The sequence below is a fragment of the Leucoraja erinacea genome, chromosome 27 (assembly GCF_028641065.1).
Source record: "Leucoraja erinacea ecotype New England chromosome 27, Leri_hhj_1, whole genome shotgun sequence".
In the NCBI taxonomy this organism is placed as follows: domain Eukaryota; kingdom Metazoa; phylum Chordata; class Chondrichthyes; order Rajiformes; family Rajidae; genus Leucoraja; species Leucoraja erinaceus.
The window spans coordinates 14,531,407-14,552,064 of NC_073403.1; the positions used below are offsets into that span (position 1 = coordinate 14,531,407).

General features: G+C 39.0%; 1 protein-coding gene across 3 annotated transcripts in view; it reads left to right on the forward strand.

Moving 5' to 3' along the window:
* The window catches only part of cdc27 (cell division cycle 27), a 57,771-nt gene that overhangs the window by 4,703 nt on the left and 32,410 nt on the right, over nt 1-20,658 (forward strand). For 2 of the 3 annotated variants that reach the window (XM_055657123.1, XM_055657124.1), the window contains exons 2-7: nt 3,919-3,994; nt 7,651-7,798; nt 10,026-10,151; nt 11,575-11,672; nt 11,756-11,910; nt 18,272-18,489. In XM_055657123.1, the coding sequence (XP_055513098.1) occupies nt 3,919-3,994; nt 7,651-7,798; nt 10,026-10,151; nt 11,575-11,672; nt 11,756-11,910; nt 18,272-18,489 (821 nt within the window). Of the gene's footprint in view, nt 1-3,918; nt 4,069-7,650; nt 7,799-10,025; nt 10,152-11,574; nt 11,673-11,755; nt 11,911-18,271; nt 18,490-20,658 lie in introns of those variants that run through there. The other variant, XM_055657125.1, reaches the window with a different exon arrangement.

A 20,658-nucleotide genomic window follows, 5' to 3' on the forward strand; every position in this document is an offset into this window, starting at 1 on the left:
AGGGCCTTTATTAAAATCTGACAATGTGCACTTTAACCACATGTGATTTTTTTCTATTACAAATCTTAAAAAGTGAAGTACAGAGGCAAATAAATAAATGATGGGTCTTTTTCCCAAACATTATGGAGGGCATTGTATATGTCCAGCTGTTCTGGTCCTTTGCAGTCTGACAGAGCAAACTCAAACTTTGCCTGTAAGCTCTTTAAGAGGTTTATACAAATTGAACGAATGGATGGAACTTGTCAGCTTTCCCGTGGTCAATGGTTGGTGCAGATTCTCCCATGTGCTGTTATCTCCCTCATCCCAGGGGTTTTACACTATCTGAGGCTGAGGGATAGAAGTATATAAGATTATGAGGGACATAAATCGGATAGACAGTCATAACCTTTATTCCTAATGTGGAAATGTCAAAGACTGAAGGGAATAGCTCTAAGGTGAGAGGGAAGAAATTTAACGGAGATGTACGGGGCAGGGTTTATTACAGAGTACTGGGTGCCTGGAACGTGCTGCCAGGATTGGTGGTAGAAACAGTTAGTGGCACAAAGGAGGCTTTTAGATAGTCAGATGGATATCGAGGGATATGGAGTACATACAGGCATCATGTTTGGCAGGGACTTTGTGGGCCAAAGGACCTTTTTGTTCTGTTTTTTGACTGTTAAAGTGATAAAGCATTTTGTAGTTCAAGTTGCAGAGGAGGAAGGCAGAACTTTTTTAGTGCCTCTAATTTAAAATAAATCTATTCCTGTAATTTTAAAATAAATTTGAAAGGTCATTTAGCTTTAATTAAAAGGAATCTTAACATGACATCATCATCATCAACATGGTGGCACATAGCTGCCTTCTCACCGCACCATAGACCCGAGTTCATAGAAACGTAGAGAAATCGGTGCAGGAGTAGGCCATTCAGCCCTTCGAGCCAGCATGATGTCTGAAGAAGGGTTTCGACCCGAAACGTTACCTATCTCCTTCGCTCCATAGATGCTGCTGCACCCGCTGAGTTTCTCCAGCATTTTTGTGTACCTACTAAGCAGTAATGTTTTGATCAGCCACTGAGATGTTGTCCAATGTTTAGTTTGTTTAGTTTTTATTATCCTGTGCTCGCCCAACAGTTGGTCTTTTGATAACTCAGCAACATTTTTGGCTGCTTCCAGTCTTAAATCTTCTTAAATTGTTAAAATTCTTCAGATTCAGTATTTTTCCTTCCCAATCCCTTTCGTCTCCTTTCTTGTGGATAATTGTGGTTCTTGTATCTATTTAAATTTCTACTTTTTATTTCAATATTTAGAGCTTTACAGTATTCAATCTTGCACCTGATTCTGAGGTGGAACCCTTGCATCCTGGCTCATGTGACTTTATTCTTGTCCAGTAACATCAAACATCAATTTATTTTCATAAGTTGCAGATTTTCAAATACAGCTATCATGTTAATTGTGTCTGCTTGACTATCAAGATTGACCATTTAGAATTAAAAAGGATGGCTTGGAGAAAATAAAGGAGGATAAATTCCAGGGCATGATGAGGTGTATTCAAGGCTGCCCTGGGAGGCAAGGGAGATGATTACTGGGGCCCCGACAAACATAGAAAATAGGTGCAGGAGTAGGCTATTCGGCCCTTCGAGCCTGCACCGCCATTCAATATGATCATGGCTGATCATCCAACTCAGTATCTCGTACCTGCCTTCTCTCCATACCCCCTGATCCCTCTAGCCACAAGGGCCACATCTAACTCCCTCTTAAATATAGCTAATGAACTGGCCTCAACTACCTTCTGTGGCAAAGAATTCCAGAGATTCACCACTCTGTGTGAAAAAATGTTTTCCTCATCTCGGTCCTAAAAGATTTCCCCCTTATCCTTAATCTGTGACCCGTTGTTCTGGACTTCCCCAACATCGGGAACAATCTTCCTGCATCTAGCCTGTCCAATCCCTTAAGAATTTTGTAAGTTTCTATAAGATCCCCCCTCAATCTCCTAAATTCTAGCGAGTACAATCCGAGTCTATCCAGTCTTTCTTCATAAGAAAGTCCTGACATCCCAGGAATCAGTCTGGAGAACCTTCTCTGCACTCCCTCTATGGCAATAATGTCCTTCCTCAGATTTGGAGACCAAAACTGTACGCAATACTCCAGGTGTGGTCTCGCCAAGACCCTGTACAACTGCAGCAGAACCTCCCTGCTCCTATACTCAAATCCTTTAGCTATGAATGCCAACATACCATTCGCTTTCTTTACTGCCTGCTGCACCTGCATGCCTACTTTCAATGACTGGTGTACCATGACACCCAGGTCTCGTTGCATCTCCCCTTTTCCTAATTGGCCACCATTTAGATAATAGTCAGGGAAAATATTGGAAAAAATCTCAGCGATTAATATATTTCCACTTAGAAAGGTAGGGATTGATTGGGGATAGTTAACATGGCTTTGAGAAATCCTGCATCAAATTTTCGTAAATTTTTGAAGAAGTAACTATAAGTAGTAAGTTAAGGGTAATGTAATTGATATTGTATCATGAAATTCAGTATGACTTTTGGCAAAGCCCTGTATTACAGACTCATCCATAAAAGTTAGAGCTTATGGACCCGACAAGATGGCAAATTAGATTCAAAATTGACTGAGTAGTAGGAGGCAGAGGAAGATGTTTGATTTTACTGATTAGAAGCTTGTGACCAGTGGTGTGCTGGGACCTGTGGTGTTTGGGTTAAATGTTAACACCTCATATCAATATGGGAAGTATGATTAGTAAATTTGTACACCCAAATATTTGGTGTTGTGGCTAGAGAGGAGAGTTCTTGGAATGCGGCATAATATTGATCAGCTGGGAAGTTGGGCAGAGCAATGGCAGATGGCATTTAGTCTTAACAAGTGTGAAGTAATGGGCTTTGGAGGGTCATATGAGCATAGGGCATGGGTGATAAATGGCAGGGTTCTTGGAAGTGTTGATGACCAGAGCAACATTGCCTATTTGTCCATATATCCATGAAAGTGGCAAAACAGGTAGAAGAATGAAGAAGATCTATAGGATTCTTGCTTTCATCACTGTGGTGTGGAGCATAAGAGTTGGGACATCAGAATTCAACTTTATAAAACAATGGTTAGGCCACACGTGACATATTGTGTGTTGTGGTCAATGTACTGGGGGAAGGATTTGATTGCAGGGGATTCATTGGGATGTTGCCTTAAATGGAGCTTTTCAGTTTAAGAAAAGATTGGACAATGCCGTGTTTTTCTCCCTCCTGAGTTAGAGGAGGTTGAGAAGTGATCTTGCAGAAGTATACAAAATTGTGAGGAGGATAAATAAATGGGTAATAACAATCATTTTTGTGTCCTTGCTAGCAGAGCCTAAAACGAAGGCATTACTATAAGGTGTGTGGTTGAAGGTTTAGAGGAGATCTGAGGACAATTTTTTTTTTTTTGCACTGTGGGTGCAAACTGGAATGTGCTAACTATGAGGATTAGCCAGAGGTAGGTACTCGCAATATTTAAGAAGCACCTAGACGAGCACTCAAATGATCAAGACATAGAAGTCTACGGAGCAAATATGGGTAACCAGTACAGACTGGTACACAGGATGACAATAATTGGCATGGACATGGTGTGCTAAAGTGTGTATTTCTGTGCTAATTGAAAGTACCTGCCTCCACCACTTCTTCAGGCAGCGCAATCCAATTTCTAACCACTGAGGCAAAACATAATTCTTCTTTAGATCTCCTCTAAACCCCCGACCAGGCACCTTGGATCACATCTTGTATGTTCTGTGCTGCATGACTGATTTCTTTTCCTATTACTTGCAAATGGGCTATTTTCTTTTGACCCTTATCTCAGACATAATATTGAAACTGGGTACTCATATTTTCCAGTTGAAAATTTAATGCATTTCTTTCCAAAATGTCATGATTATTAATAGTTTGTCTTTTATCAACAGGCTGCTATTTGGCATGCGCTTAACCACTATGCTTATCGGGATGCGATCTTCATTGCAGAAAGGCTCTATGCTGAAGGTATGTAGGAAACAGCCTTGATGTGACTGCATGAACTATATCACCCAAGGCTGAATGAACAACTGATAGTTAAGGTAACGTGTTTGTAATTTGCTTTTTGCTTGTGGTCATCAACTAAGATCCTCAATTTAAACTGGTCATTGCAATAAAAGAGCCCAGTTACAGCAGCTCAAAGCTCCGAGCTGTGTATTGCAACAGAACTTTTTTTAGAATAAAAGCAGATTTTAAAAAAAATCCTAATGTACTTGGAGACATCTACTACCCTCCATTTTGAACTATTCCTTGTCACTTCTTTCTCTAACTCCATAAACTGTGATCTGTGCTAAATAATGCAAGATAACTATTCGTTCTATAGCCGCATTGGAAATGGCGATTCATTTAATGTTGTGATAGAGATATTTAAGTGTATGTATAAGGATGATGGATTGGAATCCCATTCTCTATGCATGCTCTCTGCAGCTCTTAGATCTAATGGGGAAAAGTGAAAAAACAACTGGAAATGTGAATCAATTTGGGTGTATTGTGGGTAAATTGTGGATTTTTTTTCCTCTTTGATTAACCCTGCTCTTGGCAATTGGGCAATTGCTCTTGTCCTTGTGATTTTTCTTCTAACACTCAGTTGAAAAAAATCAAGTAATCTGATGTTAACTGCACAAACTGGCAGTCCATTCCATAGGTTTTGTCTGGTAAAAGAACTACCTACTGGCATCCTGCTAACTACGACTTTGAACAGTTTAAAATTATGAGCCGCCTGCCCACCACCACTCTTCCAATGTGATCCTCCTTGAGTACCGTCATCTAGCTTCTGTGGCTTTCAAACATTTTTCATATAATAATTATACTGATGCATCGACACCATGGAATGCTTTCTACAGTGAATTAATTAATGACTTTCCGCTGCATTCTAAGCAGAGGATCAATATCCAATTATCGATTGCTTCATGCAACATCCTATCTATTTTGGTGTACCTATATATAAGAAATGGTGGTAGGAGTACCCCAAAATGTTTTGTAAGGTGTCCTTGAGACTCTTGAAAGGCGCCCATAAATAAAATGTATTATTATTATTATTTTATCCTTTTTGATTTTGCTCTACCATTCATCAAGATCTTGGTCAATTTTCTACCTTGACCCCACCCTCTTTACTCATTCCTTTTTATTAAATTATATCTAGACATCTCTCTTTTGAATGACTGATCTTCTATAGTTCCCTTGGGTAGAGCATTCTGATAATGCCACCCTCTCCGAGGAGCGTTTCTCCTTTTTCAGTCCTAAATTGTTCAGCCTTCAAGTCCTGGTACTAAGACCATAAACCCTGGCTCTAAACTCTTCATCCAAGGAAAACTTTCTCTTTTAACTTTGAACTCGTTAAACTTTATCATCCAGATCGTTAATATAAATGACAAAGAACAGTGGACCCAGAATCAGTTCCTGCGGCACACCATTGGGAACCTCCTATCTGAATAACGGACTTGAACTACCACTCTCTGATTCCTTTCACAAAGCCAATTTTGTTTACTATTGGCTGACTTTCTCTGGGTCACGAGTGATCTGATCTTCCAGACTGGTCTCTCATATGGGACCATTTCAAAGGTCTTGCAAAATCTACGTAGATATGTCAAATGCTTTGCCCTTATCAATCATTTAATATCTTTTTTTTAAACGTTATACCCAAATGTTGATAACATTTCTCCATGACAATGAATCTGCCATGTTCTTGTCCACTCACATGGCTTGTCTACATCCTTCTGAAAGTTTTTGACATCCTCTTCCCTATTCACAATCTTTTCTTGTCGACATACTTGAAAATATGACGTTTGGGCACTCGGTCATAAAGTTGATATAGATATTGAAATGCTGGGTCTTTGCAATCTCTGTAATACCACAGTCATCGCATCTTTCTAACTTGAGAAGGATCAATTTATTCCTACTTTTTTTTGTTTGATAGCCAATTCTCTATCCAAATCTGTATATCACCCTGGTTACTTGTTGACCAATCTCCATTGTGGAACTTTATTGAAAGCCATCTAACAGTACAAATATACCATAGGTAGTGACTTAATTGATCATACAGCACACAAACTGTCCCTTTGGCCCACTGCCATGTTCAACCGAGGTGAGAAACCGAGGACTGAGATGAGAATTTTTTTTTCACACCGAGTGGTGAATCTGTAATTCTCTGCCACAGAAAATAGTTGAGGCCAGTTCATTGGATATATTTAAGAGGGAGTTAGATGTGGCCCTTGTGGCTAGAGGGATCAGGGGGTATGGAGAGAAGGCAGGTACAGGATACTGAGTAGGATGATCAGCCATGATCATATTGAATGGCAGTGCAGGTTCGAAGGGCCGAATGGCCTACTCCTGCACCAATTTTCTATGTTTCTGTTTCAAGTCTAGCATCGCCCTTATCTCTGCTAATCCTATTTAATATCACTTTCACTTGTCCCTTATCTATTTGATGACTTGCATCCTCAAAGAACTCTAATATATTTATTGTCAAATATGACTAATTTATGTGATCATAAATCCATTTTGAAACTGCTCAATCCCATTATTTTTTTCAGGGTATTCTGTTATTGCATCCATTACTATATATGTGGGCACCTTATTTGCTTTATAGAATAATGTGTATTTCTTTATCTTTATGCCTCTGCTTTCATATTTTTCCCCAAAGGCATGCATGTTGCTATGTTACTTGGCCACAGTAAAATGCTCCAAGTATGTAGATCAATGGTGCAATTGACGGGAATATGGGGAGAACAGTTGGATTACAAGAAAAAAATTGTGGAGGAATGTGCTTGCTCCATAAACTGGCAGAATGACCTATGTCCTAAGGAAATTTGGAAAACTAATGTGCCTATTATTGACATCAAAGTAACATTATATAGTTAGCCTGGTTATGCATGCCTCGCTTTGAAACACAGACCATATTAAATATTTCAAGTCTCTCGGAACCTTTCAGCGAATGTATGGGTTGAGTTAAAATATGGGCAGTCTGCTGTCTTTAGGTTTATTGGCCTCCGATCGTTTTTCAAACCTTTGGATACCTGTCCAATAATTTTATCCATTGTGCCAGTGTTTCATGTTAGCTATTCTATATGAAAAAGCATTACTGCATCATAAAGGAATGTTAATTTGATATGAATCCTGTCAGCTTTATTAATGTGATCGTTAAATTCCGTTGGTTGAAAGAATATTGTTTTGAATTGAACTGTAATGGGATTTTGGTGGCATTTGATAATGTTGTCCCACCATCGAGATGTTTGACTTTGAAAGACATAAAGAAATAACATAAAAATTGAGAACAATTTTCCTTTTGAAAAACATTTCTGAGTACCACAACAATCTGCAGGTCATAAATTTCAATTTCCATTTAGTCAATGAAATGTAATGTTTAGTCCATCAGAATGTTGATCAGTGCCCTTCCTCAAAGAATAGACAGTACATTTAATATTGTCTGCTTCACCCACCTCGTGAGAATAAAAAAAAAAAAAAAAAAAACGTAGTCCCTGATAGTTTACCTGCTTAAAATCACAGGCCATAGCAGTGATTTTCAATGGTGTTCACCGCAGATAGATAGATAGATATTATATTGTAATTGGCTCTCAGAAAATGTGCATTATGCATATTTTAACTGTTTTCATTTTATCCTGCAGTTTGTTCCGAAGAGGCGCTTTTTCTCTTAGCAACCTGTTACTACCGCTCAGGGAAAGCATACAAAGCCTACCGGCTTTTGAAAACTCATAGTTGTACTACTCCACAGTGCAAATATCTTCTTGCTAGATGTTGTATGGATATCGGCAAGTAAGTAAAAATAAATAAACTTTTTATTCTCATAAGGAAGCAATTAGTGTACAGCCCTAAAATTTTGTGGATGAAAATGCTAACATTGCATCTTATCTGTTTAGTTTTGTTCAAGGATTTATGTGATATGTTAAGGATGACTGATTTTCTAAATCAGTTTGATTCCCTTGTGGCGTCGAGAATAATATCCTGGTGGCTTGTCTGGAAATTGGGTATTGACAAGCAAAATGTCATACAGCGTGGAAACAGGCCATTTGACCCATCTGTCTGCACCGACTAACATGCCTCATCTGCACTTGTCTCACCTGCTTGTGTTAGGCCCATATCCATGTACCTGTCTGAATGTTTCTTAAACGTCGCAATAGTACCGGCAGCTTGTTTCATACACCCACTGCCCATTGTATAAACAAAAAGAGTTACCTCTCAGGTTCCTATTAAATCTTTTTTGCTCCCCTCACCTTCAACCTATGTCCTTTGGTACTCTATTTCCCTTACCCTGGGCAAAGACTCTGTGCATTTACCCGATCTATTCCTGTCCTGTTTTTGTACACTTTTGAAAAGATAACCCCTCATCCTTCTGTGCTCTAAGGAATAAGATCCTAGCCTGCCCAACCCCTCTTTATAGTTCAGGCCCTTAAATCCTGAGAACATCCTCGTAAACCTTCTCAGCAGCCTTTCAAACTTGACAACATCTTTCCTATAAACGTGGTGACCAAAACTGAACACAGTGCTCTAAATGTGGCCTCACCAATGTTTTGTATAACTGTAACACAACCTCTCAATTTATATAATCAATACTCTAACTGATGAAGGCCAATGTGCCGAAAGCCTTTTTGACCATCCTATCAGCCTCATTCAAGGAATTGCACCATCAGATGGAACGTGTGAGCATAAAGGACTGGTTGTTTTTTTTAAATGTATTGTCCTATGTTTCTCAACAGTGCTGAAATGATTCGTTTTGTTAGATTGCCTAATGGAGAGAACCAGATTTTAATATGCTGTTCTTTGACTCGCTGCATTGATTTGTTTTCCTCTCAATGTAAATTTTGAAGTTAACCTGGAATTTCTTATCTTATAAAGTTTAATTGGATTATTATTGGAGATGGCTATTCTACTAGTTATGGGACAATTCCCAAATCTGGAACATAATTATTCCATGCCCCAAAGGACTACTCAAGTATAGAGCCATACAGCATGAAACAGGCCCTTTGGCCCAACTTTCCCATGCCGAGCAAGATGCCGCATCTACATTAGTCCCACCTGCCTGCGTTTGGCCAATATCACTCTAAACCGTTTCTATCCATGTATCTGTACAAATGTTGTTTAAATGTTGCTATAGTACTTGCCTCAACTACCGTCCCATATACCCATCATCCTCTGTGTGGAAAAAGTTGCCTCTCGGGTTCCTATTAAATCTTTTCCCTCTCACTGTTAACTGCGTCCCTGTCTTCCACATCCTCATTCAAATTGTTGATATAAACCACAAACAATAGGGCCCAGTACCCATCCCTGAGGCGCACCACTAGTTACAGTACCCCAGTATGGAAACTTTGAAACCATCTTCTTCCTTCCATGAAGCCAATTCTCTATCCAGCTAGCTAGCTCTCCCTGGGTCCCATGCATCTAACCTTCCAGGCAGCCCAGCATGTGAAACCTTATCAAATGCCTTGCGGAAGTTAGGCAAGTATCTTGGAAAGTTGCCCATGCCTTTATTAATGAGGTTTGGTCCGATCTGTTATTTAACTTCAACCTAATGTGCCATTGTGCTGTGGTTGAATTGTCCAGTCAGGTGGTGTCCTCATTAATTTTATTTGTTTGTGAGATAGGTTATCATGATAGAGATAGTTGTTCTGCTAATTTAGATTAGACATGCTTTCGTTGTGGAACCAAACATCTAGACTTGAAGGTAGACACAAAATGCTGGAGTAACTCAAGCAGCATCTCTGGAGAGAATGAATGGGTGACATTTCGGGTCTGCAGAAGGGTCTTGACCTGAAGTGTTTCCTGCACATCAAAGGACTTGATCTCACCATGTAAATTGATTGCTAATTATCAATAGAATTATTTTTGATTTACATTGTCCATTTGGATAGTCACTGTTGGTCAGGCAATGATGACATTTGAAGAAAGAGTAAAGGAAATAATTTATTTTTAAATACAGCATTTTAAACTCTGGGCCAAGGTAACTTGAGTCCCATAAACTAATTATTGCTTCTTATTTCTCTAGATTGGCCGAGGGAGAACAGATTTTAGCTGGTGGAATACTGAACAAACAGAAAAGCCACGATGATATTGTTACAGAGTTTGGTGATTCGGCTTGTTTTACATTGTCTTTATTAGGGCATATATACTGGTAAGACCATGTGAATTGAACTATAAACTGATTAGTTTTGAGCCAGGAATCTGGGAACTAATTAAAGAATTTGAAGATTCCATGAAAGGGATATAATTTAGCTTGACTTTGTGATTGCCAGATATTTTGTATTGATAAGAGTACTATCAAATTAGTGTATTATGGTGTAACACTAAGTTTATTGCACCATTAGCCAAAGTGTTGAAACATTGATTTAAATAACCAAGTTCAAATTCTACCATTCACAGCTGGGAAATTTAAATCCAATCAATTATATAAATTTTGACTTTACTGATTTATTGTAAACTGCTCGTTAAAGCTTCTAATGAGATTTGAGTCGCCTTGAATTTGAAGGGGTAGTACCTGTGAAACTGATAAATACTGTTCCCTTGGCCATAAAACAGAATTATTAATTGGCCAAATGCAGTGTTGGACTGAGTGGAGCATATAGAATAGAGAGGGCACCTGAATTTGAGATGTATTTGAATAATTGTTTTTTATAGTGTTTGAAATAAGAATTTGGCCTTCCAGTTTTGGCTTCACATGGTTCAAGATTCATGTAAATGAGGCAAATTCCTGGAAAAGGATGACAACAAGGATGTAATTCATGGCAAACTAAATTTCCACAAAATTACTTTGCATTGCGCAACTTTTGTGTATGCATTTATCTTAGTTTTTTCTGCTCAACTCTCATTAACATTTTTTAAATTTAAGAATCCTGTATCTTACATAAATATGATCAGAGACGTAAATTTGGGCAGGTAAAGATATTAAAATGGACTATAGAAACACACTAATAAGCATTACTATGAGGAGAAAACGTGAGGTTGCAGAATACAAGCACCTTGGTGCAATGGAGGTAGGGAATGGATTCCCGGTGTATGCAACCTTGAACACGAGAATTGATTTGTAAGCCAAAATATGCACACCTGTTAGGTTAAAGCACCACAAGAATGAATTCCATATGTAGCTGAGGAGGAGTAAATTGTAGGTAAATAATTAAATGGGCAGTTATAAGTAGCAGTTTGGGAATCTTATTACATCAATCAAATTTGGTTAACAAATGACATCTGGCTCTGCTGTTTTTTTTATTTTTCCTCTCACTGATAATGGGAAGCCCTAAAATGTTAACAATCTTGTGGCATGGTGTTGGTTTCACTCCACTTTTGCTGAATGTGCTGATCCCATCACTGCTGTTACTCCATCTCGCTGCTCCCCCTACGCACAAATTAGGCTTGGTTCAAGTGGGTTAGGGTTGGAAAAATCTACCTAGATTATTGCAACTAGTTGCGTTTCAGTAATGGTATACAAATGTTGAGTTTAGTTGTGATTAATTCAGCGAAATTGAGTTAAAATATATGAGCTTGGCTATCATTTGCTACGCTCAGATGATGTGTTCTCATAATTGTATCTTTTCATACAGTAAAACAGATCGAATGGCAAAAGGAGCAGACTGTTACCAAAAAAGCCTTGGTCTAAATCCCTTTCTTTGGACCCCTTTTGAATCCTTATGTGAAATAGGTATGTAGATAACATGTTGTTTTTTTCCAATTTAAACAAAAATCTGTTGAAACTAAATAATGTCTCCATCTCTCCCTATTTAGGTGAAAGACCAGATCCTGAACAAACATTTAAATTAACATCTCTCCAGAATTTTAGTAGTTATCAGCCAAGTTTATGTTTGCCATTAGTTTTGAATCATGGTGTGCAACATAGGCAATCTGACACTGTCCTGATGGAAACGCCACAAGACACTATCGTGAGTTTGATTTCATTCTTTCTTCCAAACAGCTGCAAGTTCATCACTGAAGCTTGTATGTCCTATTTCAAATCCTTGACGTTCCTCTGAACGCATGTTAACAAGTCAGTGGCACATTTTAAATTAGCACGTTTTAATTCTACTCTGGTCCAAAATACCTTGCAATTTAGAAGGCCTGATTTGATAATTGGCTCACCAGTTAAACTTTAAAGAATTTTTGAAACACCTTCCTGGAGAACTATTAATGTTTTGATGCTTAAACATAAGCTTTAATTAAAAAAGACCAGACAAAATACCCATTTGCCTGATGAGAAGCAGAGTTTTGTAGAAGCATTGCAGATTTGATGTTTAGGTCATTAAAAGTGTAGCATTCTATTCCTGAATCCATGATTGAAAGTAGGTTTCTCAGAGACCACTGTTTGTTGAACAGTTCCATAGCTTTCAGTAATGGCTATGAAGTCTATGTTGCAACCCCAGGAAGCACATAGTGCTGCTGTTTCATTGTAGCTCAGTTTTGATCTATGGCATTGTCTGTGTAACGACAGCCAACCGGGGTGGTACTCGCTTCTGTTGTGATTATGTATTTTGAGAAGTTGGTAATGACACTTTTCAGTGGCACAGTTTGTAGAGCTGGTGCCTCACAGGGCCCGAGACCCAGATTCAATCGTGTATGTGGAGTTTGCACATTCTCCCCATGACCCTGTGGGTTTCTTCTGGAAGCTCTGGTTTCCCCCCACATCGCAAAGACCATGGCTGAGGGACCATGTACCACTCTTCATCTGTGGAAAAGTGATCGAGAGAGCCAATAGCATCAAATTCCTGATGCAATTGCAAAGACAGCTCGCCAACATCAGAGGTTTGAGGAGTTTTGTCCAGAGGAGAGCTTACTAACTGGTGGTTTCATGGCACCATGTTCAGCCTGGTTCAGTAATTTGAAAACTTGAGAACGCTGGAGGCTGTAGAAAGTGGCGACTGTGCCATTTCAGTGGTGGGGAAAGTATTGCATCGAAGACCCACACCACCTTGGCCATGCTCTTAGCTTGCTGCCATGGACAGGAAGAAGGTACTATTATCTATTATCTCTGGGATCATCGGGCTTGTGAACCACCCTGCACAATCCAAACCACAATTCTCCATAGGTACCGAACTACTATGCATTTAGCATGAATAAGATTGCACTACGTAATTTGCGTACTTTGCCTGGCAGTATATGATGTCTGGAATGACAGAAAATGTATTGTTTATTGTATATTTGTCTTGTGTTAATGTGCTTGTAATGCTACAACAAATTAAAAAAAAAAAAATTTTCTGATCGTGATGCAAGTAAAAATTAAACACTCTTGACCGTTACTATTAAATCTACAAATAAGACTCGTCAAATTAGCATGTTCTCCCTGTAGCAACATAGGTTTCCTTTAAGTGATTTAGTTTCCCCTCGCATACTGAAGATGCGTGGATGGTAGGTTAATTGGCTTTTGTAAATTGTCCCGAATGTAGGTGGGTGGTACAATTGATGGAAAGATAGGGGGAAAAGGCTACGGGGTTAATTAATAGTGATGGGATTGCTCCGTCAATGGGCCAAAGATTCTGCCTCCTATGTCATAGAGAAATATTAAAGCTCTCCTGATGTTAATGATATTACTTCAATCAACCAAGCAGTGAGTCTTGTAGATACATAGACAATAGGTGCAGGAGTAGGCCCTTCGAGCCAGCACTGCTATTCAATGTGATCATGGTTGATCATCCACAATCAGTATCCCATTCTTGCCTTCTCCCCATACCTCTTGATTCTGCTAGCCCTAAGACCTCTATCTATCTATCTTTTGAATGCATCCAGTGAATCGGCCTCCACTACCTTCTGAGGCAGAGAATTCTACAAATTCACAACTTTCTGTGTGAAATAGTTTTTCCTCATCACAGTTCTAAATGGCCTACCACTTATTCTTAAACTGTGACCCCTGGTTCTGGATTCCCCCAACATCGGGAACATGTTTCCTGCATCTAGCATGTCTCCTAGACTGAACTAATGTACTGAAGTGTAGGAATGAACTGCAGATGTTGGTTTAAATCTAAGGAAGACGCAAAATGTTGGAGTAACTCGGGATGATGGGCTGCATCTCTGGATCCATTCCTTCTCTCCAGAGATGCTGTCCCGCTGAGTTACTCCAGCATTTTGTGTCTAACTTTAATGTACTAAAATATTTGAATGAATTGGTTGTTTGAAGGGTACATCATAGAAACGAGCTGTTCAGCCCACCAAGTCCATGCTGACCATCGATCACCTGTTCGTAGCAGTTCTAAATTACCCCAGTTTTACATCCGTTGGAATGTGGGAGGAAGCTGGAGTATCCAGAGGAATTATAGTGGTCACCGTGAATGTGTAAACTCCACACAGACGGCACTCGATGTCAGCATTTAACCTAGGTCTCTGGTGTTGAGACAGCAGGTCTATCAGCTGTGCCGCTAAACTGATATTTATTTTACTAGAAACATGATAGATTCCAATTACAGTCGTGTTACATGCAGCAATGTTCTTGGATCTAAGTTCGAACATTGTGGTTTCAAGTAAAATTCCAGAGACTTTGGCACATGTTAGAGACAGATGCTTCATTGTGGTATTCATTTGTGCTGGACTTGTTTGCAATGGGATGTTTAAACATCTCTCTGAAAGTGATTGTGGAACATTTTGAAGAATGCATTTAAGCCAAGTTTCCAGATTAAACATTATCACAGTCAAAAGCAAAAAAAAATCACGTTTCCATATGCAATTTTCGAAGTTACATTAAAAATGCAGTTAAATGAAATGTTTAAATATTGGGAATGAAGGAAAGTTTGATTAGTACAGAAAAATGGTTCTGGAGTATCACTATCTTAATGGTGCTATGAGAGCTTAAAGACTAACACCTGTTGTATATACTTAAATTGTGATTAGTGTTTCAGAGGGATTCGACATGATCATCTTGATTTGTATTATATTCTGGCTACAGTAAACTGAATACTATAGCTACTGGAGCCTGAAGGATTACTTTGCCCTCTTATCAGGCTTCTGAACGGCCCTACCATACGTCAGGGTACTGCTCCATTCACCTCTACCCCATTGATAACACTGTCTATGGAACTGAGGGGATATAATGGCGAGAACTATATTCAGTACTCTAACTTCCCCTTCGCTCTATCTATTGTACTTGTTTGACTTGATTGCATTTATGCATGGTATATCTGATCTGTTTAGATAGCTTTTCACTGTACCTCAGTACATGTGACAAGAATGAGCCTAAACCAGGCTTTTTAAAATTAGTATTCTTAATCTCTTCAGATAAGATTGCACATTACAATGGAGTTTTTCTATTCTCTATCCATAATTAGGACTGTATCCTTATTACCATTCTTTCTACAAAAATGTATCTGCTATGGGCTATTGATTGGGGACGATCAGCCATAATCACAATGAATGGCGGTGCTGGCTTAAAGGGCCGAATGGCATCCTCCTGCACCTATTTTCTATGTTTCTATATTCCTTGTCCATAAAATTGTGCCTGCTCATTCTATCGTGCTCTTCAATGCACATATAGCATAAAACTGCATTTCACGATGTGATTATCTTTGCTTGCTTTTGACTTGGTGAAAACATTTGATCCGGAAAATTAAATGTGTTCTTAACTGCCGGTAGTTTAGATGGAAGAGGAAAGTGATCTGAGTACATATAAAAGTTGTTCCATGACTTGCCAAGGTCACTAAAAATAACAGACCCAGCATTAGTGTTTATTTTTGGAGGGATAGAATTGAAGAACAGAAGTTATATCAAACCGTACTTGGAACCTGGTGTACAGTAGAAATCAATGTATTCTGAGTGGGATGTTGAGACACTGAGAGGATACAGACAAGCTTTGCAACAGGAGGCCAGATATAAAACGTTTTTTATGATTTATTTTTCAGGACTGGCTCATTGCACACGGTGTTTATTGCCCAATCCCAGTTCACCTTGGAAAGGTGATAGTTAACTGCTGTCTTGAACACTGCAGTTTTTCTGGTTCAATAATGGTTTTAGTTATTCAGAGATTTAGGATGGCATTGAAGAATCAATGATATCTAGTAATATCAATGATAAAAGTCAAAATGGTTTGTGGCTTGGAGGGGAACCTGCAGGTGATGGTGTTACAATGTACCCAAATCTATCTTGGTAGTGCGAATTGTTTGGTATATGCAATTTGAGTAACGCAGCCAAGTAACTTGAGTGTATTTCGGGAATGTTTCACATTTCAGACACTGGTGGTGGAAGCAATAATTTTTAACGGTGCAGGATGGATTATCAGTTAGACGGGTTGTTTTGTCCTGGATGATGTCAAACTTCTTGAGTGTTGCTGGAACTGAGCTCTCCCAGGGAAATGAGGAGCATTCCTTTATCCTGCTGACTTGTGTTATTTAGCTTGTAGAAAGTTGCTTCTCCATGATCTGCTTTTGTAGCACACAATATGTCTATGGCTGGCCCAGCTGAATTTCAGATCAAAGGTGTAGCTGGTGGAGTACTCGACCTTCAACAACATAACATGGGGAATGGGTTAGCCGCTTTCATGTTGGTATTTATCCTATATGACCACTTGCCGTTTGTTTCTTGATAGTTAACACTAATCAACTCGTAGCAGAGCATTTTCTAGTTTTGCTGCATGCAGACACGGGTTACTTCAATTCCTGAGAAGTTGCAAATAAAGTTAAATACTATACAAGCAGCAAGAATTCCTGCCTCTGACTTTGGGATCAAAGGAAAGCAATTGATGAAGCAGCTGAAGATTCACGGGCCAATGACACTTTGTCAAACAACTCTGTACCAAGGCTGTTATTTTTGATCTCTCCGGACTACAAACCTATTCATTTTGAGAGGTACATCTCCATCTGTTCAATTGCTAGACTGACATCCCCCTTGATCTCCTTGACGCCCATCAACTTAAATTTCAATGCTCCTTGATCCTCACTTCGTCAAATTTTGCCTTGATGTCAAGGGCAATCATTCGCACAATATTGCAATTCAACTTACTGAGATTTAGAGACAAGTAGTTTGAGATAAAACTCAAATTGGGAATTGGCTGCTATTGATTAGTAAATGTTAAAAATTTCGGACCTTTTAGTTGCTTTCATCATATGGATTGTGAGCAGATTGAGAGAACAGAAATAAAAGACTACATTGGTCTTGCTTTTTGTGAATTGGACACATCTGGACCATTTTTCACCTTGGGCATGTGCTTTTAGTAACGATGCTGGAATTGCTTGCCTGGAGGTGCAGCTAGTTCTGGAGCATGGGTTTTCAGTACTATAGTCTGGACATTGTCTCTGATCTTAAACTTTGCTTTATCTGCAGCTCTGAGCTGGATGTTTATGGATTGAATAGAATTGGTTTTAGACTGAGTTACATAACAATGGAAATCTTGGTAAGGAGAGGGGAAACAACGTTTGACTAGAGCAAAACATTGGCATGCACTAGTTTGGCCAAATGCCTGTTTTTGTCATTTTTCTCGTTATTAGGAAAAATGGCATTAAAAACATTGTATGTAAATCTACTTGTGTACTTGTGTAAATCTACTCCATTATTTGCTGTTTACTATTTTTTGCCTCCCGTGGGTTTAAACAAACACTGAGAAGAGTAATACTTTGAGTGCCAGTGTCTCCTATTTTCCTGTAGCTGAGAAACAATAGTTAACAATAACTATATTCCATCACTGAAGCCAATTTTGTCCATGCTGCTTGCTATTGGCTTTTCATTCTATGGATGTAATTTTTATTTTTAGCTGACAACCTTGTGTGGCATTTTAGCAAATGCCCTTTGCAGCAGTTCGAAGCATAATTGTCTGCTTTGCTTCCCAAATTCCACGCCTAGTTATCACGATTTAATAACCCTCCTGGATACTTGTTCCATAAAACCAATGTGCTTAGGAGGGGAAAAAGCCAAAGGGATTTGTCTAGTCTGCAAAATTCCTTCCTAAAAACTCATTTTACTGCTTGACAGATCTGTTCTGCCATTTGGAATATTGACTCGATATATTTTCACAATTTTGCCTTTATGCCCGGCACCCTTACTGATCTTTAGGTTGCACCACTACATATGTGTTTTGTAATGAAAATTGCTTGTTTGAACACTTTATTCCTGTCACAAGCTAATTTCAGATTTAGTCAAATTTAGTTGGTTTAATAATATGGGTATAGATGGCTATGTTAATTATGTACTCTTATTGGTACATTTTATTTATGAGCTAAAGCATGTAGTTTCACCCCCGTCCAGTTACAGTAGATTTACTTGCTACTCCAGAAATGCGTGTAAGTCAAGTCTACCCCAGGAAATTTACCAATTACCTTTTTTTTAAATTTGTAGGAATTAAACAGATTGAATCTTGAATCTTCAGCCAACTCTAAATATTCCTCAATGATGACGGATTCTTCGGTATCGTTAATTGATCCATCTGTTATTTCTCCTGATGCTCTCCCACTTGGCTCTGGAACATCAGTTTTGTCCAAACAGCAAGTAAATAAACCAAAGTCTGGAAGGAGCTTGCTTGGTGGTCCTGGAACTCTAAGTCCTCTAACGCCAAGGTACAATTTTGCTTTAAATCTGTTGTTTTAAAACCAAACTGTTTTGTGTTCATTCTTATTGCCTTATTCCAGATGTATCCTATTGTTGGATTCTGGGTATGAAGCACAGCTTTTATAATCGGCATGTAGCCCCTTGGCCACAGGAGTGTTTCCACCTCACTCCATTTGGCAGAACCTGTGTTGGTTGTGAAGTTCCCAGTTTCCTATTTTGCCTAACACAATGTTACTTGGTAGATTGTATGGTATAGCATATTTCTATGATTATGGATGGATTTGGCCTCTACTGAAAACTGTTCTATTCATGAAATATGCATATAAACAGAGTAAAGACGCTGAGGGCTTTGGTCCCTCCCTCTCGATACTGATGTTTTCTGGGGCATTCCTCCCTGATCGTGAATATGTTTACTATAAACCTATTCCACCAACTGCCTGTGATTTAGGCACATAAATTTCTGCACCTTATTTGTCTAGTTAACAATTCCCCCTTTGCAGAATAGCTCTCCTAATTTTAGGGGATATTATTTATTTCCCTTGGCAACAGTTTTTCTAAAACGTTAAAAAAAAATGCAGCTCCTTCTTGCTTCTGTAATGATTGCACCACTCCGTTACATGTATGGAACATTCTCCGAGGTCGCCTCTTCCCCACTAAACATCTGGGCACAGTACTCAGGGTAAAGTTTAATTTGCCTTTTTATTAATTTTTCTTTTCAAATATCCTAGCAATTGGATTGAAAAATAACAAATATGGTTACTTTTTTTTAAAGAGTAGACGGCAGGAAACAACATGCCAATTAACTTAACATATGTCATGAGGAAAATATTAGTAACTGTTCTTAAAAATATTTTGGTAGGGCACTTCCAAAAATTCAAGCTGATGCGGTAAAGTCAAAATGGTTTTGTGACAGCAAAATTGTTTGAACCATTTTTATTGGAATTTTTTTAAAGAAAGAACAGAGGAACATATGTTCTGGATAAAGAACAACCTGTTTCACAGCCGCTTGATAGGGGGCTGTGTTAAAGGTCAGTACATTCCAGACTCCAGCAACTTTGTGGGGGTAGGGAATTCCCTTTCAGATCCCCTTTAAATCTCCTGCCTCATCCTAAATTGGTGCCACCTTATTTTATTTATACCAGCTGGGGAAGACAATTATGACTGTCTAGCCTACCTTTAGTGTAGGAAAGAACTGCAGATGCTGATTTAAATCGAAGGTAGACACAAAATGCTGGAGTAGCTCAGCGGGACAGGCAGCATCTCTGGAGAGAAGGAATGGGTGATGTTTTGGGTCGAGACCCCGTCTTCAGACTTATCTACCTTGAGGCCTACCTTTAGTATTGGTTTATTATTGCCATGTGTACCAAGATGCATTAAAAGGCTATGGGTATGCTATCTAAGAAAATCATACCATACGCGAGTTCATCAGGTAATACAAAAGAGAAAATAAACAGAGTGGAAACTCTAGTGTTACAGCTGCAGAGAAAGTGGAGACTAAGAAAAAGTGTGAGGGTTGCAACATCGTAGATTGGAAAATCAGGAATTCATCCCTAGTGTATGAAGATCCTTTCAAGAGTCTGATAACAGTGCGAGGGGAAGAGAGCTGATCTTGAATCTGAATGTGGTGCATCTTTCCAGACATTTGTGTTGTCCGTCTTATGGGAGAGGGGAGAAGGGTGAATAACTATAAATGTTGTCTGCTTTTCCAAGGCAGGTGGACTATGTTAGTATAGATTGAGTCGATGGTGGGAGGAAGCTGGTTTGTGTGATGGACTGGGCTGTATTCACAACTCTCTGTGGTTTCTTGCTGTCTTGGGTAGAGCAGTTGCTGTATCAAGCTGTGATGCATTGGGATAGGAGGCTTTCTATGGTTCATTGGCTGGAATTATTGGGGACATGCTTGTGGGGAATATAAAAACGGACTTTAAAAGCTTCTTCAGATAGGTAAAAAGGAAAAAAATAGTGAAGACAAATGGAGGTAACTTACAATCAGAGACAGGTGAATTTATAATGGGGAAACGAGGAAATGGCAGAACTGTTAAACGAGTACTTTGTTTGGTTCTGTCTTCACTGAGGAAGAGACAATCTCCCAGAAATAATAGGGGTCCGAGGATCTAGAGGGAGGAACTGAAAGGAATCCTCATTAGTCAGGAAATTGTGTTGGGTAAACTGTTGGG